Consider the following 27079-nt stretch of genomic DNA (forward strand, 5'->3'; position numbering starts at 1 on the left):
TCTTTTGTTTGGATCGAAGCTTGCGGGTTTTATCTGGGTGGGGTGCTTGTGCTTTTGAACACCCCCTTTAGCTCTTTACATAATTGGAAAAGATTAAATCCAGATTAGCATTTTATGAAAAAGATTAAATTCAGAAAGAGAACAAAAAACAGGCTACAAAAGTTACTCATGTCAATGTCTCGAGCAGGGGCGGGAGGAGGTACGTACAAAGTGACTTTGGGCAAATCTACTGACTCACAATTTCTAACTTTCACCCATACATATATCTTAGTTCAATCATATATATATATATATATATATATATATATATATAAAACACCACATCAGCTACAATATAATAATATTAATAGCTAATGGTATACTTAATTAGTGTTTGCTCCCATGGAAAAAAATATTGCAAAATATACAAATGTATGGACAGAAAAAAATGGTTTATTTTCAAAGAAAAACTAAGTTGCTTATTTAAACTCAATCAATAATACATAATACATTGCTCGGTAAAATTTGTTGACATTAAGTCAGAGGACTATAACTTCACAAGAGTCGATACGTGAAATACAATGGGAAAAAAAAAGCACCTGAAATGATAAACGTTCTGCCACTCAGCGTTTCCATAATCCTGCAAAATATTTTGAAAAACAAAATTATTCATATCCCTCGAAAATAAACAGTAAGATATCTAACCGTGCTGAGAATATGACGTTCCACACGAACCATGGGGTGAGTAGCTTCCGTGTTGGCTGCATTTGTTTCATCTTCTGGTGCATCCCCACAAAAAAAAAAAGATGGACCGTATGCGAGGATTTATACACTCGAACTCAGAAGCAGCTTTCTGCAGTAACCAGAGACATGGCCTTCAAGAAAAACCCGATCAAGATCACGATCTCAGGTGGACTTCTTGCCGGAGAGGATGATGGAAATTTGAAGGCCCCGGCTGAAGGCTTCATTGAACAAGATCCGCGCCTGCATATTCTGAAAACCAGGCAGCCATGAGAGCAACGCGACCGGAGCCATTACGATCAATCCGAATATCATATCGTACAGGCGAGCAACAGACACGACTGTGTCCCATACCACAGTGGATTGCAGAAAGGGTTTAAGTACTTGTGCTATGGATATCAGTCCCCAACCTGTCGGAATGAACGCTAACAGGCTTGTGACCATGTCCGAAAACGTAAGTCCAGTGAACTTGAGCAACATCACCATCACGAGTACTGTCAGCCCAATCACAGACAACTGAACAACCCGGTAATATATGTGCTGCTTCACGGCAAATCTCTTCTGAGCATAGATTATAGTTATGTATATCCCGACAGCCACGATCAAGAATGCCCAAGAAGCCAAGTAGACTGCGATGCTGGTACTTTTGCCTACGATGTCGAGTTGGTAGACGATTCCGTACTGGAAGAAGAAGAATCGAAGGTCCAACACAATCTCCAACAGCTTTCCCCAGAGTCCAGTCGTTCTCAAATGATCCTGCTCCTCGTTCCACCATGTCTGCCAGCTCTGATCTGCTTTTGTAAACAGCCCACCTTTAGCCCATATCCAGTTCATGAAATCATCGAAATCGTAAACGGTTTTGAGCCAATCAAAACCAGAAGGGTTGAAGAGAAACGGAGAAATAATCCACGAGACAACGAGGAACCAACTTGAGATTGTCATCAGTATGTAAACAAAGGATTCCTTAGCCAACGGGCTATGAGACGCATACACCAACAAGATAATCCCGAGCTCAATCGCCTTGATGAAATGAGTACGAGCATACAATCTGTAATTCTCAGCAAATTTCTTATGCTCCACCACGAAACCTCGTCCAGTGGCTCGGTACTTGGCTCCACCATGTAGGATAGTCCGGCCAAAGAAATGGGTTCTAGTTCCCATTGAGAAAGTGTAAAAGAAGGACGCGAGCTCTAGCTGCATCGTTATGAAATCCCAAACTGCAGGAAGAAATCCATGCTCCAGAGAGTTTTCAAGAATCATAGGAAGTGCAGTGAAGACACCTAACTGTATGATAAATTGCTGATTCAAAATCGTGCCAAGAGCCTTGTTACTGCTACTTCTGTCCTTTGCCACTTTCTCAACTCCACTCAAAGCCAAATAAAGCCGCCCCCACAAGAACGCAAAAACGGTTAATACTATCATCATCGTGTTGAAGTAGTAGCCAACCGTCGACAGTTCATCACGTAACTTCTTAACTAGTGTCGCTTTCGGGCTCAACAGCTGTTCTTCGGGTCTGAGGTTAAACTGCATAGCGCTTGCAAAGAACTGAAACCTAAGTCTTAGCTGGTCAATGTTCCGAATCTCTCCCAAGTGTGAAAACAGACCAACTGATGCACCGACAAGGGATGAGTACATTGAATACCAAATTTGAAGATCCATCAGGTAAACCAACACGACAGGGAGCCATAGCATCACTACCGCCATCCTGTTTGTGCTGCCAAAGGTCGTGTAGAAGAAAGAAAGCATTCGAAAGAAATCCAACCTGTGACCCAACCGGTATACGTCCCTGCTCAATGCCTGCTCACCATTACCACTGGCCACCTTGGCTTCGAACATGGATATCTGATTCAAACCTACATCCCTGCCCTTACCTACCTGTATGTACTCATGGTGAGTCACATTGCCACCTCTTAAAGTGCAATTGAATCCAGCAAATATGTCCTCGCTGATGTTTATCACTTTAGAGGCCTTGCTAATTCCGCCCCGAGGCATGAACCAGAACCGATCAAATACATCAGGGTGACCATAATGCATTCTCACTTTCAGAGGATTGGCAAGAACCCGTTGTCCTAGTGTTACAAAACTTGTTTCCTGAGCAGACATGAACCATGCAAGCGAGGAGACAGAACCGGTGAAGACTATCTCACGGACTCCGAGAATAGTTGGCCTCCTAATGCCATGATAGGTCTTGAATTCTTCCAACAAGTTCCTCATCTTAAGTGCCTCCTCGAAATAGTTGTCTTGATTCATATCGATGGTCTGAAGTGCATCGCCTCGCGTAAAGATTATGGAATGGTTTTGGTTTTCCGGTTTACCCTCCCCAAGTTTCAAAGGGCCCGGCAATCTGATTCGATATATTTCCACTTCTCTTTGAAGTTGCCGATCATATTTAACAAGAACCGAGTAGTATTCTACCTCATCCCTCCCCAAGTGTACCTCATCAACATACGCCACACGGAGGGCCTCGTTATTTTTCATCAGGAAGAGAATCTCTTCAGCCCGGTGGTCTCCTTTCGCTTTATGCTGTCCATAAACTTGACATGCCACAACATATGTGAATTTCATCATGGCACTCCCGTCTTCATGCCCTTTAAGCAAAGGATTTATACCGTTGGCCATCGTGTTAAACTCCTGAACAGATGCCGATTGGGTCGTACTGTTCCAGTCATTGTTAAAATAAAATGGATCACAAGCTTCAGACATCCTCTGAGACCCCATTCTAATGTCCATCTCAGAAGCAGAATCGAGAAAGGAAAGCATCTTCAGCGCCCTGTAATAGTACATCATTCCTCGAACTGTTCGAGACAAAGTCTGCCCTCTGTACGAAGCCCAGAGGCGGAGATCCCTAACCTTCTTTGTCCAAATGTCGTTCTCATCTTCCAATCCCTCTCTCCGCATCCGTTCCAGAAAGTTCCTCCATTCATCGTCGTATATCTTCTGCAGGTAAAACAGGGTGGAAATTCCATCTTCGTTCTCAGCTCGAAGCATTTCCTGTCTATACATCACTTCTTCGTCGTAGTAAGGAGTCAATACACTGAAAGCCATCATCTTCTCTACACTGGGAGCATGAGGAATGTTCATAAAGAGAGAGTTGCTAAAGAAAGCAAGACGCCGCCTGGCCTCGAGATTCTTGGGCACGTTATGCATCGGATCTCTAGAAGTAAGAATTGTATGGACCCTCCTGATCTGTTTATAAAAGAAAACATCCTCGGGATTAGGAATATCGACAGCATCAACAAACAACAACTCCTTTTCTGCATCCAAACTAACCGGAGCCAGACCAAGCTGACTCAATTGTGCAGTGGTCCTCTTAACTGTCGGAAGTTCCCTTACACAGAGTTCATACAGAGCTTGCAGTATATTCACAATCCTGTACACTTTACGGTCCGGGTCCATCAAATTCTCAAGGAGAGTTATTAGCTTGCCATGAATTTTGGGTAGCACTCTCAGCTTAAACAAGTCGGTCACCTTTTGGTTTTCGATGCTCTCGTCAATCTCCTCAAACAACCTGGTGACAATGGATTTCTCCTCGGTGCCATGCTTAACAACTCTGAAAAGCACATACTTGATGCTATCATAGGCTTCTATAACAGCGCATCGCCTATACTCGCTCTTGCAAATTTTCAACCAAAGCCAACGATCAGGAGCATCGGAGAGTTCATTTGCCTGACTAAGCGCGAGCAGGAGCTCGTTACATAGGAGGAAACATGGCCAACGAATAACCCTAATGTTCCAACAATTAGGTGGCAACTCCAGTAACTCCACCTCCCTGTCACTTATCAGGTCTTCCTCCCTAAATGAAAGGATTATCTCATTCCATATCAAGGCAAACCAAGTGGCTTCAACTTGGCTCGATTCAATTTTATTGTAAGGACGACCAAGCCCGTACCGCAATTTCAGCCGGTGGACAGCATCACGTAACTTCTTAACTAGTGTCGCTTTCGGGCTCAACAGCTGTTCTTCGGGTCTGAGGTTAAACTGCATAGCGCTTGCAAAGAACTGAAACCTAAGTCTTAGCTGGTCAATGTTCCGAATCTCTCCCAAGTGTGAAAACAGACCAACTGATGCACCGACAAGGGATGAGTACATTGAATACCAAATTTGAAGATCCATCAGGTAAACCAACACGACAGGGAGCCATAGCATCACTACCGCCATCCTGTTTGTGCTGCCAAAGAACTCGTGCCAGTTGTATTGTGCATCATTGAGCTGCAAGAGAGCCCTTGTCGGATCAACTAGAGGCTTGATCTGAAGGAAATAACTGAATATGAACTTAGAGGACAAGACAACAATCCAAAAAATCGTATACTTAACATTGTCCACCAGCCCTTCCCTCACCCCACGACCAACGAAAATCTTGCTGTAGAACCACCATGTCATCAAGTGTACAATCCCAAGATTCAGTTCCTCCAACCAGTTCCTTATCCAAGGAACAATAAACAACACAAGAGCCAACAATTCGGGGATGACGAACACGAAAACCACCTTGAGAAATGTCACAATCCTCTCGTTGGCAGCTGAAGACCAAAACCTATCTGCATTCTTCTGGCGCCAAATCAACGCATAGAAGACAGAAAACAGAACTGTCCAGGTCAAAGCCACCGCTGTCTTCAAAGACAATCTGACGAGAAGCCACATTGTTTCTCTACTCACCAAACTGTACTGTGTACTCCAGTCAAGCACAGATTGAAGTAACCTCAACCCCGCCCAAGAGATGAAAATGGTCAGTAACTCAACCTGCACGAACAAGACATGTAACATAAAACAGAAACACAACTCAACGCCCTTTATGGTACATGTAAAAACAAAGAAGAGGCTTGAACCTGCACATCGCGCTTTTCCAAGACCTGCCACGGGTAATTAGTATCATTCCAAGCAACGATGATGGCTGCCTGCAGAAACAGAAACAAAAGCACCCACAATCTATCGAAGCTTCTAAACACATTCCAGAAGGATCTCTGCTCCACAAACCCAGTCTTCCCAACTCTTCTGATCTTAGGAGTGGAATCGAAGAAATTGCTAGTGGCATCAAGGGGCCATTTGAGGCTCTTGAAACACCTCTTGCTCCAAAAGTACTCGTTAATGTCGTCGTAATTCCTCCAGGCCGAGTGGGGCTTCGTCCCGTTCTTGCTGCTCTCCACCTCCGCCTTGATGGTCTTGTAGATGGGCATGACCACGCTCTTGAGGAAGGCGCAGTCCCCAGAGAAGGAGGGCCAAAAGGGCATTCCCGTCATATCATCAATGTGGTCATCAAGCACCTTGTTGAGCTCCATGGCCATGTGGTGAAATATGTAGCAGAGACACTCCGGAGCAAATCGGAGATTCGCTGACTCACCCCAAATCAAGAGATACAGAGCCACGTAGAGCAGCTCTCGGCGAAGACCCAAAACGGCGTCGGTCTGGTGACGGTTATGGTGGGAGATGATGACGTGGCAACGGACCCCGATGAAGGAGCACCAAGTTGTGTAATTGTGAAGGAGCTTCTTCCGGAAGCGGCGGAGGACGGTGCGATCAAGACCGTCGGGGTGACGTGGCGGCGGCTGAAGCCGCATTTGGGAGTTCGCCAGATGGAGGACGAGGTTCTCCCTTTGGTTCCGTACGTTATCGGTCTGGAAGCCGAAGACGACGCCGAGCCAGTCCATGAGATCCATGCGAGCTGTCCACTCCACGAACGGCGGTTTCCGGAGGTCTCCGACAACTCGCAGCGCCGCCGCCGCCGCACGGACCTCCGGGAACCGGAGAGAAGGGTGCTCCGCCAGCAAGTCATGGATCGGGATGATGTTGTACGTCTCACGCGATGGCGCGTGAAGCTCTCCGCGCTCGCGCGCCGTCGTCGGACGGTGCCTCAAGCTCATCGCGCCTACAGTTTCTTCTTCACTGAGAAGACCTTTTTCAAAATCATTTCTTTTTCTGAGACAGAACTGATAAAAAAAACGAAAGCCCTTTTAATCAATTGTACGTGGCAATTATAATATACACCGTAGTACACGTGTTCCCGATAACTTGGTCGTTGGATCTGCTTGTGAGTTGTGATCGAACGGTCAGGAAGCGATGTACTAAGTGGGCACGAAATGGAGGCGTGTCGGGTGATGGAGCGAGGGACACGCGCGGCGATGGGCAGTGAGAGACACGCGCCATTCATTTATTGAGAACGCGGACATATATCCGTTATGATGCTGGGGAGGAAAACGGCGCTCCATTCATTTCAGGGGTTGATTTTGTATGCATTACTATTATAATTGTCACACACACATTTTTTTCTCATGGCCGTAACTAAAAAGAGGTAATTGATGGAGATAAATAACCAAAAATATAAAAGGAGAAAATTTTTAATTAAAAAACAAAAATAAAATGCTAATATAAAGCACACGAGTGATTGGTAAACACGTACGGGTGAAAAAAGGGAAGATATTTTTAATAATGTTAGGATGACGGGGCCGTGACGTAAGGAGTTTAACAGTCGAATCAAAAAAGCATCTGCGGAATTTGGATTAAACATGTGTACTTTTTACTGGGGTTTTAACCCTAATAACCCACTTGGGTCGCAGTAATTTCAGGGTACACCACCGAAAAAAAAAAAAAAAATTTGCGATCTTATTACGACTAATATATAACTAATATACAACTAAAATAAGAGTAGTTTATTAGTCGTAATAAGTTGTATATTAGTTATATATTAGTCGTAATAAGGTCGCAAATTTTGAAGGAGAGGAGGGCTACAGACAACAATTTTCTGCTGGAGCATTGGTATTTCCTAACTGATCGTTTGAGAATGTAACTTTTGTTGTAGCGTCTGGGTTACTTTACTCTGGGTTACTTTAGTCCAGCTTTTGAATCATTTTGTCATGGGATCTCCTTGTATTAGGTTGCTACGAGCAGTCATAGTTAAGGACTGGATGTAAATTTTTGCTACTACACATATGAATATTCAATCACATTTTACCAAAAAAAAACTTTCACTACATCGGGCTGAGGTGCCGTCCAGTAAATGTACCTCTCCATTCTGGGTCGTTTTGTGGAGGCTATCGGGTTAGCTGTTTCGAGTTCATGAATTTGCTTAGCATACCCGAGTATTATCTGTTCCATTCTCTTGGGATGACCTCTATGTTGAAAGATTAACTCATTTCTCCAACGCCAAAGAAACCAACAAGTAATCCCAAAAATACCGCTCCATGACAACAAGTGAAACTTCCATCTGCTATTCAGGTTACTCTCAAACCAGTCCAAGAATCCGCTCGAGAAGAAAGCCGATTGATCCGAGGAGTTGACAAGCTTCGTACATATTTGTCTCGCTATCCTACAATCTCTTAACACGTGTAATACAGATTCTTCCTGCAAACAGCCCATGGGACAGTTTTTATTGAGACCAATATTCCGTTTCACTCTTTCAACATTGGTCACAAGCTTCTGATGCAATACAAGCCAGAGGAAGACTCTTATTCTCTCAGGACCTTTCCATCTCCACACTTTCAACCAGATTGAGGAAGAATAATTCTTTATATCTAGACATAAATACATATAAGCACTTTTAACTGAACAACTTCCATTTTGAGAACCACTCCATATTATCTGATCCGTACCTGCAAACTGTCTAGGAGGGGGTTGACTCGCAATTCTTAGACACGTGGCATGAGGAATGAGTGTTGCAAAATTATCCCATATCCACGACCCCTCGGTAGATACAAAATCCACCACTGATATCGGAGAAATACAAGCACGTATTTCCTCCTGCACATACCCTATTAGAGGTTTATCTCTCTCAACCCAATTATCACGCCAGAAATCTGTATTCTTTCCATCTTGTACCAAGTTTGCACAACCACCCCTCATTGACTGCCACATCGATTTTATGCCTTGCCAAATGATCGAGCCACGTATTTGCATCTTAATAATTGGACCCATAACTCATCATTGCATGTAAGGAATTTGAACGCCAATTTCATCAGAAAAGCTCTATTAAATCTTTGCATCGATCGAATACCAAGTCCACCGCAACTTTTAGGCGAGCAAACTAATCCCCAATTCACAAAATAAACTTTTAAGAAAAAAAAAACCCAAGAAAAGATCCATTGTTTACCATATTTTATAGTTTTCTTGGGTTTTTTTTTTCTTAAAAGTTTATTTTGTTAGTTGATTAATGTAAACCCTAACATTCCAATAATAATTTACATTCTACCTTTAAAAAACAAAAATCACCAAAAAATTCTGATTGACAAATCACCAAAAGTTTCTGATTGAAAGTTTTTTTACAGTAAAACTTTGTAATGTATATATATATATTCAGATAATACTGATCGTCTTCTTCCTTTCATCCTAAGAGTCGAGAACATCTGATGTGATCAACACCAAAAATATTCGAGTTTTACTGTATTTACTTTTCTATTTGTTTTTTTCCCAGTTGTTATGTTTATTTTTATTTAAATAAAATATAAAATGAAAAATATTGTTTTGCAGAGATAATGGCATCAAAAAGTGCTCCGATGACTTCTACGGATCATGCGTATAAATATGGTACAAAAGATCTTAATAACCGAACTAATTTTACGTGTGCATTCTGTGGTAAAGTTATCAAGGGAGGAGTTCAACGACTGAAACAACACTTAGTTGGGGGATTTAGAAATGTGATCAAATGTCCTTGTTCTGAGCGTGTGAGATGAGAAGTATCGATTTTATGATGAAAAATGCAACTTCAAAGATTGAAAGTTAAACATTGCATAAAATTCTGGTTGATTCTCAATCCGATGATGGTTTAGATGAGGATGAGGAAGAGTTTGTTCCCAAAAAACCAAGAATGAAGAGTCCAACGGATGTGCCTGCGAATTCTCGTAGATTTTTCTACGATGCCGGGATTCCATTCAATACAGTTAGTTATCCAAGTTTTAGAGAGATGTTCGAAAGTATTGGACAATATGGTACGGGGTTGAAGGTATCTATACCATGCATGAGTTAAAAGTTTTGCTTCTTAAAGAGGAGGCAAACCATACCCAAATGCATATAAATGGGGAATATTACTCAAATAACCCACTTGGGTCGCAGCAATTTCAGTGTACACCCCCGAAAAAAAAAAAAAAATTTGCGATCTTATTACGACTAATATATAACTAATATACAACTAAAATAAGAGTAGTTTATTAGTCGTAATAAGTTGTATATTAGTTATATATTAGTCGTAATAAGGTCGCAAATTTTTTTTTTTTTTTCGGTGGTGTACACTGAAATTGCTGCGACCCAGGGGGGTTATTTGAGTAATTTTCCCCTTTTTACTAGCAGCCGAGCAGCGAATCTTTTCCAGTGCTAATATGTCTTCATTCGAGAAGCCTAAGATATTGTTTGTTGCAAAATAATAATAATAATAATAATAATAATAATAATAATATATTTGTTATTATACATAAATATAATTATTAAAAATCAGAACGAAGAAAAGTGAGAATGGGTTTGCTTTTGGTACTTATTTGACCATAACAAACTATATTCCATAATTTTGCAATCTATAAATATTTTGTGTTAGATATTTATATTTAATTGGGTATGAGATGTTGGATTGTCAACAAATACGTTAGGGAATTATAGTTGATTTATTTAATAACAAAATAAAATAAGATAAGACAGCGAAGAGAGAGCACGTAGCTCTCTGATTCATCCTTCATTCGCTTGAAATTCATAACGCAAGAAAGTGATTACACTTTCTCTCTCTTCCCCTCTTCCCCTCCCCTGGTAAGAACATCATCCAATCTAATCTTGTCTCAGTTGCCTTCGTATTTTTTCTCCTTTCAGATTCTGGTTCTCAGATCTTCCCTTCCTTCGATTTCGGGTTTTGCCTTCGTCGCTGAATTCGTTGTTTGATTCTCTGTAATTCGATCCCTGGACTTTGTTCGTTATTTTCGTCCTCGGAATGAGTCTGGGGATTGAGAAAGATCAAATTTTTTTTTTTAGGTCAAATTGTTATTTCTAAAGCATTTTTTCGGGGTGGGAATAAAAATCTATGTGGATGATCTTCGTTGGATTTGGTTTCTCTTCTGTGTCGAAATTGATGGGCTCGCATTTGATCGTTTAGCCCCCATCGAATTCCGTCGCGTTACTTTAGAATCTATACGGCTACGATGGAAGTTCATCGTTTTCTTTCTTTTTTTAAAAATCTGTTCCTTACAGAGAATTGTAATTTTTTTTGTAGGTTTTCTGGGTGTTTGATGATCGTTGCGCGTTAGAAGAGCAATGAGCAATTCTGCAGCCGGACTCGGAAAGCCTAGCTCAGGTGTGCTTTTGGTTTTTCTTTAAGCATTGCTTGACTGCACGGTTGAAATGTGGTTTATTGTTGGGAACGAACTATGGTGAAGAACAAGTTGTCGATTCATCTCCTTTCTGTCTGAGAAGCCCAGAAGATTTGTCTCTATCCACCCTATCAGAACTTTTCTGTACAGGGTTTCACAAAGTTGTTGGATTTTTCTATGTGAAATGTAGATTTCTTCCATGTTTTGGATTGATTGTTGCCGTGACTTTTGGATCTTGTGTCTCACATCACAGGTAAGAGGAGAATAAGGGATCTTTTAAGTCAACCCGATAACCGAGTCTGTGCTGATTGTGGTGCTCCTGATCCTAAGTGGGCGTAAGTCGTTGCCTTTAGGCCTCTTGATTTGCAACTTCACATTCATTTAGCTGATATGCTTTCAATCTATTGCAGCTATTTGGGTTGTGACCATACTTTGTCCTCTTGGTAAGATTTTATTAGATTGTTTAACCAGTTGATGCCATCTTTTCAGGTCAGCAAATATTGGAGTGTTTATTTGCTTGAAATGTTGCGGTGTGCACAGAAGCCTTGGCACTCATATCTCAAAGGTTCCTCTTTGCTTCCCTTCCATTTTGGTTCTTTTGGATTGTAGTGACAAACCTCTGGTTCTCCACCAGACTAGAATGAATATATACAGATGCTCATGTTGGATCTTTGTGAAAATAATATGTACAACTAAAAATGGTTCTACAGTAGGATGCAATGCCCTCTTAAGTTGGGTTTAGGAATCCCTGATTTTACTAGGCCAAGTTTTCTAGATTCAAGACTCTAACTCTAGTTGTATGGTTTTTACGTTGTGTCCTTTATAAGCCCTACTGATACTGCCAAAAATAACTAAAATGTACTAGTTTAAAAGTTATCATTTTCAGATGTAATTTGATGGTAATAGTAATGGGTCAACGTGTTTGGTGTCTTTCAATTGCTGACAAAATTAGAGCAGCCGTCTCTTTGATCTTTTATGGCTTTATGAACCTGGAAATAGATAGTCAATTTTAACTTTTTGGCCAATTTATGATGAAAAATCTTCGAGGAAAAAGAGAAACGAAAACTTTTTTTACGTTGCTTTGACATATCAATCAGCCGAAACCGTAGCCGTTCTGGGCACTTGGTAGATGTGATCATCATGTGTACATTTCTATTCTAATTTGCACTTGTTTTATTTCACATTCCATAGAGCTTGGTGCTGCAGATGATCTTTATAAGCTCTAGACAGATATACTTGCTCCCTTTGCTGAACCAAATTATTCTAAAGAATTATACCTATATCATGTCTCCAGGTTCTGTCTGTGACATTGGATGAATGGTCAGACGAGGAAGTTGATTCCATGATTGAAGTTGGAGGCAATGCCTCCGCCAATTCAATCTACGAGGCTTTTATACCTGAGGGGTGCTCGAAGCCTAGACCCGATGCCAGTCATGACCAGCGTATGAGATTTATAAGGTTGGTACGATATATTCTGGCTGAAATGATAAATCTGAACTCTGTAAAACAAGATATTAAACTTGAGATGAGTCCACCTTATCCCCTTAAGGGTAAAACAATGTGGTAAACTGGGAATTATATTTTCATATCTCGTAACTTTCCCTTTTTTGTCGCGATGATGACATGTTTTCTTGCCTGGGCCCAAGAGGCAGATTAGGTTGTCGGCCTGACTTAGTTATGTTCAACTTTTGGAAGCCCTTTTGATAGTTTGCTTAATTGTCTGACCAAAACTATAATAGAAATCAGTCTCAGACCAGAGGTTATCAACTGCTTATTGAGTGAGTACTAAAAGATTCTCAAATCATTATGTAGGTCAAAGTATGAGCTCCAAGAGTTTCTGAAACCAAGCTTGCGGATTACATCCGGGAAAACCTCTATAAAGAGTTCAGCATCTCTGACATCAAGTCTTTCTAGGAAGATCATGGATAGCTTTCGTACTAATTCATCACATCAGACGGTAATGCTTTTGTGTTTTTTTTCCTTTTTTGTTCTCTTCATGATAGAAATAGAGGGTACATTTGATCGTTTATAGATTTGGATGTGATGGAAACATTACATTTATGAACTTTTGCAGCGACATTTTGATTGTAAGTGTGATCTTGTGTGATGCACTTGGAGCAACATAAAACTAGTTTGCCTCGATGTGGTTCTCGATGTTAATACTTTTTCCCCGTTTGAAACTTGAAAATGGCAGCAGGAAGGCATGGTAGAGTTTATTGGAATGTTGAAGGTCATAATTAAAAAGGGCACCAATTTGGCCATTAGAGACATGATGTCAAGTGATCCCTATGTTGTATTGACTCTAGGGCAGCAGGTAACTGACACTTGGCTTTGCCTTGGACTTCCATCTCTCTCTCTCTCTCAATATTGAAGGGTTTAATTTCTCTACATTTTTGCCTTAGACATGTTTTGAGACTGTTATTGTTTGTGTTTAAAATTATGTTCATCTTGATGAAGAAGTTTGGTGAAGGTTTCACAAGATTTGACTAACTATATATAGGTGATATTCCTTTCTTTACCGTTACCAGACTGTTCAGACTGTGGTTATGAAGAGCAACTTGAATCCCGTATGGAACCAGGAACTCATGCTGTCTGTTCCTCAAAACTACGGCCCCGTGAAGTTGGTAAGATAACTTTTTTCTTCAGTCCCCGTACCATGTTCGATCGTTGCAAGATTCATCCTTTCAACTTGAGAAATGGGAAAAAAAAAGTGAAGGGCTTAATCTTTATGGATTTTGCATTGCTCTGATATTGCAGCAAGTGTATGATTATGACACATTTTCGGCGGATGACATAATGGGAGAAGCAGAGATTGATATCCAACCGCTGATAACATCGGCAATGGCCTTTGGGGACCCGGAAATGTTTGGGGATATGCAGATAGGGAAATGGCTGCAATCACACGACAATGCACTGATAGAGGACAGTATCATCAACATTGTGGATGGGAAAGTGAGACAGGAAGTTCAGATCAAGCTTCAGAATGTTGAATCTGGAGAGTTAGAACTAGAACTTGAATGGCTTCCCCTTGACCAATAGGCTACATGTCCATGCATACCAAGAACCGCCAAAAAATAGTTCTTTATATATATATATATATTGTATTCATTCATTTTTACCTTTTCTTTTTAAATTGGGTTAACTTATTCTTGCTTTTTGGAATTTGAAGTTTTGGATCTTTGATCTTCAGCTCCAACTGACAGGAAGTCTATTTGGTATTTGTTGTAATGCTCTTTTGATAGAGAGAGCTTGTAACTCAACGAGTATTATAATATTATATCATAATACTTTAACAAAAAAATATTATATCATAAGTAATTTCTGATTAATTTAGTGGATGTTGGTGATTTTTCTTCGATGAAAGAAGTATATTTTTGTATTTTTACTCTTCAATATTTTCTATTCTTATTATATATTTCAATTATATTTTTTCTTGTATTTAATTCTATTTATCTAAACTTACTTGTATAATTTAAGTGAAGTGCTAATTTATGAATCTAAAATGGAAACCAATTAAAGTTTAAAAAAAATTAAAGGTTCTGTTTCAACTCATGCATATCATTTATAATTTGACAAGTTATGTCTGATTTGTTTTATTTAAATTTCGTTGGGTTCGGAGTAATCTAAAATTTAGTTTAAATCAAACTGAAAGAAAATAAATATAGGTGTTTTTCAATATTAAATTTTTTTGAATTAAAAGGATTTGGATATTAGTTTGATTATAACGCAATTCAATATTTTAAATAAAACATAATTCTTTCTTTTTTCTTTTTGTGAAAAACAGTAAATGATTAAATTCGGGAAAAAAAATCACATATGCTACTCTATAAAGTACAGAAAATGTCCACAAATCACACTCGTGAAATAAACAAGTTTTTAAGCCATCTTATTGGAAAAAAAAATGAAATTATGTATGGCAATAATTGTTTGATATAGATAAAGAAATAAAATAAACAAATAAACATTGAGCCGCTTTAATTAAATTTAATAAAAATTGTGTTCTAACCGAACTTTTGCCACGCGCCGCGAAGCTTCAGATCGCCGAAAACAAGGGATTTGTGTGGACTATAAGGTGCCCATTTGAGGTCCGTGTTGCTAACGCGCTCAATCCGCGCGTATGATTTATAAGTGGGCCGGAATCATTCTATTCTTATAGAGACTGGGCTTTGACAAAACAAACCCACGTATCTACATGCAGTTTTTCATACATATACATATACATATATATATATATATATGTTACAATTTAGATCGGGTTGTGCATATGTATAGTATTAGATTAGATAATACAGGCAGATTTACTAATTTTTTACAGCTAATTATATTTTGCATATAAAAACTCTAAACTCTAAAATATAAAAAGAAAAAGAAGATTACACTGTATAACTTGAAAAAAAAAATGTCATGTAACCAAAATCGTAACACAAAAATATAGCTTCAATAATTTCAGTATGATTCTACTAATTTTTCCGACACTATATTATACAATACCTTAATCTTATTTTATTCTCAAAGGCTAAAACCCATTTGTAACGTTGACTTGACTTAACGATCTGAGCGTCCGTACAACGCTACGCGTTGATCCAACACACAGCAAACATGACGCATATAAATGTCGTCCGACCAACCTCCGACCATAACACACAGATGGCAAACTGGACAGAGCTCCCGCCGGAGATTCTGGTCTCAATCGCCAACCGCTTTGTTGGCGATGATCCTTTCGACGTCACACGTTTCCGCTCTGTCTGCCGTTCATGGCGTTTCTCTGTCCCTCGCCGGAAATCTTCGCCGGATCTTCCTCTCCGCCTCCCCGTCTGGTTCTCACCTCGTCAAAACGCCCCTCCTCCTGGACATTTCAAGCTCACTCGGCGCACCATCTATGCCGTCGAGCAAGTAATGGTGAACAACCAAGTTCCATGTCCAAAATGGCTACTCAAGCTACAAGAAATCACTCCGGGGAAGATGCGTCTTTCGCCGCTCCTCGCCAGCTACCAAATCTGCCATCCGCCGGAAATGTTTCCCAGGATCCTGGATCTGTCGAATCTTCGTGTCTCGACAATCAGCAGAGGATATGATCTCAATTACATGCCAGAAAGAGGCGTGAGTCTCTCCTTCTGCGGCGATTATTACTCGCTTCAAGCCGAGAGGGTGGCAATCTCCGCGAAATCTGGCGAAGATTTCGCCATCATGGCGATACATAGCGGAGGAAATCTCGCTTTCATGAAGGCCAGAGATGAGAGATGGACTGATGTAGATGGCCAAACCACCCGCTACGATGATATCATCTACCACGATGACAAATTCTACGCCGTTGATTGGATGGGGAAGACCTTTACCATTGATTCCCGATTCGAATTCCATCCTCATGAACTTGCCCAAGTGCCTGGAGAAGGATCTAAGAAACATCTGGTAGAGTCGAAGTCGACAGATGATTTGCTGATGGTCGACAAGTACATGGACGATGTTTCAGGGGAAGACTTCACCACGAAAACGGTACAACTCAAGGTTTACAGGCTGAAAAAAGAGTTGCAGAGATGGGAGGAAGTGGAAAACTTGGGAGACGAATCACTGTTCCTCGGCGATGACTGTTCCTTCTCTGTCATGGCAGAAGATCTTCCAGGTCTCAAAAGCAACTGCATATTTTTCAAAGATCGTCGCTTTAGTAGATACAACTACAATCCTGATTCACTTAGACAGGTTCTAAGCGATGATATCGGTGTTTTCACCTTGGATGATAAGTGTATTCGTCCTCTTACCGCCTACATAGAGATTTGCCTCTTGTTCTGGCCGCCATCAACAATGGGTCTCAAGCTCTGCTTCCAAAATCAACAGCCATGCGAGTTCTCGAGAGTTGAGCTCTAGAAATGGCTCTTTGTATCTTTGTGACAGTGTGTGTGTGTGTATGTTCTTCATAAGAAAGCTTCAATCTGTTTCACTTGAATCCAGAGATGAGACGTTTATAGGTTGCAATATCGGGTTTCATCCCGATCTTCATCATCTCATCGTGAAATTTCATGGCTTTCCTCATCTCCTTCGCACGACACATCCCTCGTATCATGATCGTAAAACTCTTGCTGTTCAAAGAGTTCACCCGTTTCATGTGCTCGAACACTTCCACCGCCTTGTCCACCATCTTTGTTTGCCCGATGAGCCGATCAAGAAGCGCATTATAAGCATTCACATCCAGACTGCCTTTCGTTTCCTTTATTTTCCCATGAAGTACCATCGCTTTATCGAGCTTTCCACTCGAGCAGTAACGATCCATCAACAGATGAGCAGAAAGCAAGTCAGGACAAAAACCCATTTCCAGAATCATATCAAGAAGCTCCTCTGCTCGATCCCACCTACCTTTCCGACACAGAGATGCAAAACGATTCGATACATTGACCGCTGACGGGATGAAGCCACGCCTTATAACATCTATCAACAATCCATGATTTTCCTCTGAATCATCATCTTCCCCGCAAAGAGCATCGGCAAATGCACTGTAACAATTCTCGTCAACTGTAACACCTTTCCTACAAATCAATCTATAAACACGAACTGCTTCTTCTGTTCTGCCTTTTCTAGACAGTGCCAATAACAGACAACCATATGTGGAGTCCTGCAATTTCACCGCTCCATCATAGGATTTATAGAACAGCAACTCAGAGGCATATGCTTTCCCCATATCACAAAGCCTTTGGATGGTTGAATCATTTGAGTGAAGATGTGTTATCTCCACCGATATTCCGACAACCTTATCAATTGTCTCGGCATCTCCCAATCTACAGGCATCATCTAATACACAACTGTAAGAAGAGAAACTCAGCTCGAATTTCCTCTCGCGCATTTCATCTAACACTCGAAAAACGGCAGTGAACTCCCCATGTCTGCTGTAACATTGTATAAGATTGCTATAAATTTCACAACTTGCAACACCAGTTTCCAGCAATTTCACTATGCTCCTGTATTTTCCATGTTCAGACAAAATCTGAGCAACCAAATTCAACGTTGAAGTATCAGCCACGGCCCGGCTCCGAACCATGGCGCTATACAGACAGCAAGCCAATCTGAACTGATTCTTTTTTACTAAAGCATGAAGAAGCGAATTGTACGCACGAAGGGAGGGTGAAAACCCTAAACTTCTCATTCCGACAAACACTTGCAAGCCGTTCTGACAGAAGCCCCTTTTGGCGTAACATTCAGCAACTAAGCTAAGAGAGACAGAGAGAGAATCTTTACCTTCAAACCACCGAGCCATGGAACCCACGACCAAAGTCGGAGGATGGGTCTCCACCAGAGAGCGCAACATCGTTTCGGCTCGTTCCGACAGACCCAATCCTGCAGCAATCTCGATGACCCGGCAATGGGACCTGAGATCCGGTTCGAAACGGAGATGGGTTTTCGCCCAGTCGAAGAAATCTATCGTGGTTTTAGGACTTGCCCGAGTTTTACGGAGTACCTCGAGGAAGAGCTGCGGCGTCAGCCTCGCCTTTGGGAGTCTGGGCTTGAGATTCCGGACAAGAATGGTCCAGTCACGACGCTGCAAGAGAATGGACGAGATTTCGGAGGCTAATCCGATCAGTCTGGCTTGGGTTTTCCAATCGGAACCAGAATACTCCGGCGCCGTTGAAGCCAACGCCGAGAATCGTCTGACAAGACGACGGACACTTCCGGGCAAAAACATCGTACCCGCCGTCTCTCCTAAACACGTAGCGCTACGTATTCTTCGTCCGCGTGAGGAGCACTTGGGTTCTTTAATAGTTTGTCCAAAAGTAACTGAACCACATCCACTTGCTGAACTGGTTGTTAGGGAATCGTGGAGATATACTTTTGCCATTTCTTGTTCTAGTGGCAATGAGGAAACTTCGAGTCTCTTAGCTCAGCTTCTGTTACTGCAGGTGAAAGCTCGCAGTCACCAAAGAATCATCAAGACTGACCAACTCCAAGTCCTTCCTCATGGTGAAAACAAGGTCCCCCATCAAGAATCTGCTGAATTCATTGGAGAAGAAGAGCAAATTATTCAAACTGTTTTAGGGCACAACTAGAGTGGCAGAAGAAGAGTCTCCCTTATTCACTGTCATTACTCAAAGAATGGTAACATTCCTCAAGGCTGAGAGCCAAGGATGGTAACATGGCTTGACCAGCTTTATCCCATCTCGGTAGAGACTTGGCTTTAAACAAAGGATGGACAACAATCAGAATCATCTGTATTAACCCGACAAAAATATCCGTACTTGTGTCTTTTCTCTGATTCACCAGAAAAAGTTGTATGAAACACTATTGCAGAGCATGATACAAGGTCATTTAATCAATTGTGCGGGAACATATATCCATGAGCATCAATAGAATCATCCCATCAACCATGGGATATGGGCGAATCACCATATCATCCGACTGAACTGAACAACGAAATAGGCATGCCTTGCCCGTTATTGTTCAGCAGTAGTACTGTCTGCAGTCTCCTTCCTTATAGCTTTCAGCCTTTCTTGAAGTTGCTTGCTTTTTTCAAAGTTGGCTTTCCGCTTCACAGCTTTCTGCAGAAACGTTGAAGATAAGTGAACGATCTGTGTAATCACGATGAAGACTTTGAGCCAGAAAGTGGAATGGATTTACCTCCTGCCGGAAACAGCGATCAAGCTTTACTTTGAGTTCTGTACACTCTCCAAAGAATTTTGCAATAGGATGGTCTATATGGCACTTCTGAAATTCCTCGATTATCTGGGATGCCATTAGATAAAACTTTAGATGTCTTTACTAAAACTGGTATACGCAACCATGACTGCTACATCATGTCGGTTTATGGCGATTAAACATAGAATTTTCCAATAGAACTATCAAAAAACAAGGATTATCATTTCCTTTTGGACAATGAACTGAACAAAACAGAACCCGGAAACACTACTATAAGACTGATACTCATTCTGCACAGAGAAATGACCACTGCAAACAAATGTAAATCCAAGATCATCATGAGCTACTACCCTCCTATCACTAATACGCTAAGACAATATGCTCATAAGATGCAGAGTCTGAACCCTAGAACAGGCAATACGCTGCAAGGAGAATGATTTACAAGGCCGGAGGATCAATAAAAAGAAAAGGAAAAAAAATCAAAGAAAAAGGGGGCATAACGTACAACTCACATCTGCACACATCGGGTGTTTGTGTAGTGTCAATGGAGGATGCATCTCTGTCTCCCGGAACAAATCACTGATCAATAGAATCAACATAGTATCAAAAAACACTCATTACCCGAGACATAGTTAAAGAAAGTCAGACGAAATCAAGGAACGCATAAACACAAATCAGTGAAGCCAAATCGGAACTCAAGAAGCCACAATCAGCAACATCAGATTCTTAATCCAGAGAACATTGAACCCAAAGAATAGATCTCGATCATCACCACGGTATTCGCGAGACAATTCAACACAAAGCAACAGACAGAAGAAACGAAATCTGGAAATCCAGAGAAAATTAAACCCAAAGTGAATTCTGCAGAAACCCTAATCGAAGGAAAGTAGAAACTCGACGTCGATGGAGTATCACCTGAGAAGCGCTTGGGAAAGCAGTCACTGAATGGATTTTCTTTGGAATCAAGACTACATTAGATATTACAATAAATTATGATAAATGGGCTTGGGAGTAGGCCCATTTCTCACTCGGCACTCGGCGGTGGCCTTATTTTAAGAGCCTACGGACTCCAAGAGTAGAAACGTTAGGATTTTTTATACGACACGATAATATAATATGATGATGAACAGACGAAGCATGAAACCGCATATGGCATACTTTACATGAGTGGCAGAATGTCGAGAGATTTATCAAGGTGAAATACACTTGTGGTCAAAGGGTCCATGGCTCTCACCATTACGCATATGACTGTGCATCAATCTCAGTTACCCAACAGATAGTATTGTACCAAGGAGGCATTGCCGGAAGTCGTTTACAGAATAAAAGCGCAATTCAAATAGAACACGATTACGAGAGAAGAGTACAGAATTATTACGGGGCCTTTTGACTAGAGCCCCCAACCATCAACAACACAGACAGAGTCACGGAACGGAAACAAGACATACTTTTTTAGACCAACCAGCCATATACTTTCAGAGACCACCACGCAGACGCAGGACAAGGTGGAGGGTCGACTCCTTCTGGATGTTGTAGTCCGCCAGGGTGCGACCGTCCTCCAGCTGCTTCCCGGCAAAGATCAGACGCTGCTGGTCCGGTGGGATCCCTTCCTTGTCCTGGATCTTGGCCTTCACGTTGTCAATGGTGTCCGAGCTTTCCACCTCCAGGGTGATGGTCTTCCCCGTCAGGGTCTTCACGAAAATCTGCATTCCACCTCGCAGACGGAGGACCAAGTGAAGGGTAGACTCCTTCTGGATGTTGTAGTCCGCCAGGGTGCGGCCATCCTCCAGCTGCTTACCGGCAAAGATCAGCCTCTGCTGGTCCGGTGGGATCCCCTCCTTGTCCTGGATCTTAGCCTTGACATTGTCGATGGTGTCAGAGCTCTCGACCTCGAGGGTGATGGTCTTGCCGGTCAGAGTCTTCACAAATATCTGCATACCACCACGGAGACGGAGGACCAGATGGAGAGTGGACTCCTTCTGGATGTTGTAGTCGGCCAGAGTACGGCCATCCTCCAACTGCTTACCGGCAAAGATCAACCTCTGCTGGTCCGGTGGGATGCCTTCCTTGTCCTGGATCTTGGCTTTCACGTTGTCGATGGTGTCAGAGCTCTCGACCTCCAAAGTGATCGTCTTGCCCGTAAGGGTCTTGACGAAGATTTGCATGCCACCACGGAGACGGAGGACCAAGTGGAGGGTGGACTCCTTCTGGATGTTGTAGTCAGCCAAGGTTCGGCCGTCCTCAAGCTGCTTTCCAGCGAAGATCAGCCTCTGCTGGTCAGGTGGGATGCCCTCCTTGTCCTGAATCTTAGCTTTCACGTTGTCGATGGTGTCGGAGCTCTCAACCTCCAAAGTGATCGTCTTGCCCGTGAGGGTCTTGACGAAGATTTGCATACCACCACGGAGACGGAGGACCAAGTGGAGGGTGGACTCTTTCTGGATGTTGTAGTCGGCGAGCGTTCGGCCATCCTCCAACTGCTTACCAGCGAAGATCAGCCTCTGCTGGTCCGGGGGGATCCCCTCCTTGTCCTGGATTTTCGCCTTAACATTGTCAATTGTGTCGGAGCTCTCGACCTCGAGAGTGATTGTCTTGCCTGTGAGGGTCTTGACGAAGATTTGCATCTGCGATACAGAAAACAAATGAATGATCCACTGTTCAACTAGGAGGCTAACAAGGTTATATTAAAAACCTAAGCCAAATGGATACAATCCAAAGCAAGTTAGATTCATATGAGCACATAAATCCTGATCTATAACATGCAGACACCGTTATTCAACACATCAGGGAAGACCCAATAGACGAGGCCTAACACCAGATCAGGGTGAGAAAGCTTGATTCACCGTACAGGAAACGTGAACCGACAATAAACGCCCTAATCGGATGAGAGATCCGAATCACAACTCCAGAAAAAAGAAAAGAGATCCACGGCAGAAGAATCCTAATCAAACATCACAAGACGGAAGATCGAAACGATTCACCCCCAAATCTTCCAAACGAAACGATAAACACCAACCATCAGAAAAAGAAGGCAAATCTCTAATCCCAGAATCCAAAATCAAACATCCACCGAACACCAGAAACGAAGAAAGATAAGAGCAAGACAAGAAAAACGCACCTTGATTGATCGCTTGGGGATGAGAAGAGAATTGTCGTTCTATTTGCCAGATGAATTGTGGAAATGGTGTAAGGTTAGGGCCTTGATTTATAGGAGAGAGGTCACGGGGAAAGTAAGGCGGTGGATGAACATCCAAAGAGAACATGACACGTGTCCCGAATGACCTGTCACGCCCCTTCTTGATACGCAACGTTTTGGTATTTTCCGCTGCGTGGGAAAAGTATTCAAGTCGATAAGCACGAAGCTGCGGTCACCGTTATAACGGCGTCGCTTTGTATTGCCAACGTGAGTAACGGCGTTTAATCACTGCATTTGATTTTCCTTTTTCTCACAAACCATTTTCTTGTTTTCTTGTCCACTCATTTTCGGACTTTTTTTTTCCTTTTCCTTTTATCTCCATCGAGAATTCAATAAAATAATATAAATAAATCTGTAAAAGAAACATGTAATCAGATCTATATGACAATATATATCCGAGTACTTTATTTCTTAATACTAAATAAAATTGTACTCTAATTATAAATTTCAAATTTCTTTTATACCAAAAAATAATTCTTTTATTGAAAGTTTTTTATTTTAACGACGTTAGATGACGTTAATCTAAGGCTTGTATTAGTCTGTGTATATATGGTGGTGATAGGTGTGAATAATTGGGCGTGGGGCCCACTTAAACGGGTCTTTTGTCGTTCTCTTAGATTTTTTATAGCACAAGTGGGCTTTTTATTTAAAGGTGAAAACTTTTCTTTTTTCGGCCTCTGGGCTTTAATTTATAATATTTTCCTCCAACGGATGATGTTTGCAAGCAAAGTATAATATTTTATCTTCCAAGCAAATATTATATATCCGTTAACAATATTATAATTGATCTTAATATAATCTAAGGAAATATTTCGATATAAAAAAAATAGATAAAATATTAATGTATGGATGGACCGTCGAGGGAAAGTTGACATGATGATGATTTCAAGCCAACAACTTGTGCATCAAATGCGACTTTTATAAACAAGTGGTGGCCGATACGGATGGCTTTTTCTAAATCACGCCAAACTATTTTGAATTTCTTAATTTGTAATTATAATTTGATTAAATGACCATTTATTCAAGCTAAAACTGATTAAAAACTCGACATATGAAACTAGTTTAACTTTGGTTTTTTATTTTGTCTCGTTTATTTTCAACTATGGGCTCCAAACCAAATAAACTAATCTCTTGAGAATTCCACTCGTAGAAACAGTAGGAACCACATGGAAAAAGTCGGAGATTAATATGGGCCGAGAATCTTCAAAAGCCCAAATCCAAATGGGCCAAACATCCATAAAGGATTTGGGCATTACAAGACTGCAAAGTTAAAAGCCCAAAAACAAATGGGCCTTTATGCATATAGTTTAGTTACCCTTTTCTTTTTCAAATATTTGTTTTGTTGTATTCTTTTGTATTACATTTGGGGTATATAACATTAAATTACTATCAATACATATTTATTCCGGTGGACGTAGTAAACGCTAGACATTTGGGTTTCATTGAATCTTGATTTCAATTCTCTTTACTTGTTAGAGATTAAAAATATTAGAAAAAAGTTGAAGGATTGAAAAACTTTCATTATATATCAAACTTTACCAACAAGGGCACGGCCGAAAACCTATAAATCCATCTGATATTGGTATATTTTTACACAATATATATATAATTTACTTGCATCATACGCATAATGATCCATTGCCTTATCCTTCTTTCTCCCCCAAAGATCTGTATCAGATCCTGCAAGTGGTGATCATTTGTACATTTGAATTCTTGGCTAAATATACCACAAACTTAGGTGAAGGAAAATAAAACTCAAGAATTTCATAAGTAACCGTACAAACTTTACCAACAAGTTGAAGGATTGAGTTCAATATGGTGCAGAAACATGGAGAAACCATATATGAAAAACTTTCATTATATATCAAACTTTACCAACAAGGGCACGGCCGAAAACCTATAAATCCATCTGATATATATATATATATATAATTTACTTGCATCATACGCATAATGATCCATTGCCTTATCCTTCCTTCTCCCCCAAAGATCTGTATCAGATCCTGCAAGTGGTGATCATTTGTACATACTTAGGTGAAGGAAAATAAACTCGAGATTTTCACAACTAACCGTACAAAATCGATTTGGCAACGCATGTGATGAGAGAAGCCGCCACGTAAGAGCCGACAGTGTTCCAATAAAGGCTTCAGATCGTTGGATTGGATCAGATGCTAATAATCGCGTGCTTTGTTTTCGATATTTTTCTCCTAAAAACTCAACACGAAATATCGATATCATTAAATAAATAAAAAATCATGTCGTTTATGCCCTTATACTCTTGCATTTACAATAATATCAACGTGTATATATGTATATATATATATATGTGTGTGTGTGTGTTGTCCATGTTCCATACGTTTTAAATACAAAGAATTTGTATATAAATAAAATTAAAATAATGGGTCCAGGGTCACAATTTGAGGCTATAGAAATAACGGAGAGAAAATTGTTGATTTCTCAAAACGCAAAGGTTGTTCAATTCGAGACGAAGAATTGCGTGTGAACACCGCGTGGAGTGGTTGGTACTTCTGGCGATATTTTATTTCATAATTTAAAAATTAAAGATAATTATAAAAGGACGGTCCATGTTCCCTCATTTTTTTAATGGCGAGATTAAATTAATCAACCGTGTACCCTCCCTATCATCTACGCACGTTTCTTATTATCGTGGTGGGGTACCACTGACTTTTATTTTCAATTTTATGATTATAAAGAACATCCACGAATCATTCAATGATATTGTGAGATATATCAATGTTATGACATATATATTTCTGATCATCATTATATTATAGGACTGGTTATTTATAATCATACACACGCATATATATATATATATACACACACGTCGTAGTTGCCAGGCAAAACCCAATATATTAAATAGCTCATTTAAATTGGATACAACCTCTCTAGATGGATGTGAACGAGAACGTACGACGTGGGACTCTATTTATTAACGTATAATAATGAATATGTACAATTTTTCCAATCATATAGACATGTTAATATCTCAAGTTGACTAGCCTATATATTTATATATTGTAAAAATTAAAAAAAAATAACGTCGACTAGATTTTAATTCAATAGATTGTTAGGAGGTAGGCCGGGGGATCTTATTGCCAACAAATTTTCGTGGGGACTTTTGATAGTGATTGTTGGAGTTATTGAAATATTAGTTTTATGAAAACATTTCAGTATTAATAAAATTAATACAAACATTTAATATAGATACAGAGAGTATACGTAGTTGCCTTCATAAACTAAAGCCGGTACGGTCCGGTTTTCCCGGTTGGTTCGGATTGAGTTTTTTTTTTTTTTTTTTTTGATAACCGGGTAATCCTAGGCCCAAAGGGCCCAGACTAATCCCGACCCACACGCACAACCGGCACCACACGTGTGGGATGTGAAACACCCGAAGGTGACCGGAGGGGAAATCTCCATACCCTGGGTGTTGAACCCACGACCTCTTGTTCAGGAAGTGGGCTCTCAAACCAACAGAGCTGGGGGAGATCCCCTGGTTCGGATTGAGTTGGGTCATCAAATTAATCTTTTGAATCCATAAATCGGTAGGCCTCGTGAAAAAATATCGAGGCCGATGAAAGAATTCCTATGATTCTCGTTCCTCCATGTCTCTCACTCCTTAACCTCATCTTTTTTTTTTTTTTGTAACACAATATCCATGATTTGAAAAGATATTTAAATTCTTTACACAGTTCTCTTCGTACGTGGACCTTCCTTTTGCACGTTGATAATGTTATAAACACAAGTTTATCACATTATATATATTATGTTTTTTTTTCTAAAATCTTGTTTTTATCTTCTAAATTTTTTTAGTATGTAAATTATGATGATATTAGTGTTTATGAATGAATGCCATTTGTGTGTGTGTGTGTGTCAACATATATAACTTATAAATAATTATGTTATATCATTTTTTATAAAGTTATTTTCTATTAAATTGCACAAATATATACAACAGGATATATTATATTTACGTTTTATTCTTATTTATTTTCGATTTTTAAAATTTTTATTTATATATGTTTCTAATGTTGGTGTAGTTATAATATATTCAAGTACTATTGAATTAATTATCAAATTTTTATAAAAAAAAAAATTGATAATTTTTAAGACATATATCTTACACATTAACATATGTAAACGCATCAATTTGATAAGGTCGATGAACTTTAAAGAGGAATGATAAAAATTTCAGCCGACATACCAAAAAGAAAAAAGAAAGAAAAAACTCGAGCCGACATGCAAGATTCTAACATAGGTT

General features: G+C 40.4%; 6 protein-coding genes across 10 annotated transcripts; 2 read left to right on the forward strand and 4 right to left on the reverse strand.

Moving 5' to 3' along the window:
* Positions 1-416: 416 nt before the first annotated feature.
* LOC104812431 (callose synthase 11) lies at positions 417-6636 on the reverse strand. Its single transcript, XM_010539580.1, has 4 exons — positions 5544-6636; positions 2448-5457; positions 715-2171; positions 417-619 (listed from the first exon to the last, which is right to left on the reverse strand). The coding sequence occupies exons 1-3, from the start codon at positions 6573-6575 to the stop codon at positions 886-888; spliced, it is 5328 nt and encodes a 1775-aa protein (XP_010537882.1). The 5' UTR covers positions 6576-6636; the 3' UTR covers positions 417-619; positions 715-885.
* A 3695-nt stretch (positions 6637-10331) lies between these two features.
* On the forward strand, positions 10332-14273 carry LOC104812441 (probable ADP-ribosylation factor GTPase-activating protein AGD13). Of its 3 annotated transcripts, none has more exons than XM_010539592.1 (9): positions 10332-10437; positions 10895-10975; positions 11245-11326; positions 11481-11556; positions 12286-12449; positions 12804-12948; positions 13186-13305; positions 13520-13615; positions 13749-14273. In XM_010539592.1, exons 2-9 carry the CDS (start codon positions 10936-10938, stop codon positions 14028-14030), a joined length of 1005 nt encoding a protein of 334 aa, XP_010537894.1. In that variant the 5' UTR covers positions 10332-10437; positions 10895-10935; the 3' UTR covers positions 14031-14273. The 3 variants fall into 3 exon arrangements, with proteins under 3 accessions (XP_010537894.1, XP_010537911.1, XP_010537902.1); XM_010539609.1 differs by having other exon boundaries at positions 13189-13305; XM_010539600.2 differs by lacking the exon at positions 10332-10437 and adding an exon at positions 10471-10572.
* Positions 14274-14872: 599 nt separating this feature from the next.
* LOC104812488 (putative F-box protein At5g60060) lies at positions 14873-16953 on the forward strand. Its single transcript, XM_010539663.1, has one exon. The coding sequence runs from the start codon at positions 15591-15593 to the stop codon at positions 16851-16853; it is 1263 nt and encodes a 420-aa protein (XP_010537965.1). The 5' UTR covers positions 14873-15590; the 3' UTR covers positions 16854-16953.
* Positions 16904-19059, reverse strand: LOC104812478 (pentatricopeptide repeat-containing protein At4g21170). The gene has a single exon (XM_019202584.1). The coding sequence runs from the start codon at positions 18811-18813 to the stop codon at positions 16924-16926; it is 1890 nt and encodes a 629-aa protein (XP_019058129.1). The 5' UTR covers positions 18814-19059; the 3' UTR covers positions 16904-16923.
* Positions 19060-19163: 104 nt separating this feature from the next.
* Positions 19164-20757, reverse strand: LOC104812459 (COX assembly mitochondrial protein 2 homolog). Of its 3 annotated transcripts, none has more exons than XM_010539629.2 (4): positions 20523-20757; positions 20120-20186; positions 19590-19694; positions 19164-19510 (listed from the first exon to the last, which is right to left on the reverse strand). In XM_010539629.2, exons 2-4 carry the CDS (start codon positions 20162-20164, stop codon positions 19406-19408), a joined length of 255 nt encoding a protein of 84 aa, XP_010537931.1. In that variant the 5' UTR covers positions 20165-20186; positions 20523-20757; the 3' UTR covers positions 19164-19405. The 3 variants fall into 3 exon arrangements, with proteins under 3 accessions (XP_010537931.1, XP_010537940.1, XP_010537923.1); XM_010539638.1 differs by lacking the exon at positions 20523-20757 and adding an exon at positions 20380-20516; XM_010539621.1 differs by lacking the exon at positions 20523-20757 and having other exon boundaries at positions 20120-20516.
* Positions 20758-20872: 115 nt separating this feature from the next.
* On the reverse strand, positions 20873-22823 carry LOC104812493 (polyubiquitin). The gene is made up of 2 exons (XM_010539677.1): positions 22720-22823; positions 20873-22225 (listed from the first exon to the last, which is right to left on the reverse strand). Exon 2 carries the CDS (start codon positions 22223-22225, stop codon positions 21080-21082), a length of 1146 nt encoding a protein of 381 aa, XP_010537979.1. The 5' UTR covers positions 22720-22823; the 3' UTR covers positions 20873-21079.
* Between the last annotated feature and the right edge of the window lie 4256 nt (positions 22824-27079).

Source organism: Tarenaya hassleriana, unplaced genomic scaffold, assembly GCF_000463585.1.
Source record: "Tarenaya hassleriana unplaced genomic scaffold, ASM46358v1 Cleome1, whole genome shotgun sequence".
NCBI lineage: Eukaryota > Viridiplantae > Streptophyta > Magnoliopsida > Brassicales > Cleomaceae > Tarenaya > Tarenaya hassleriana.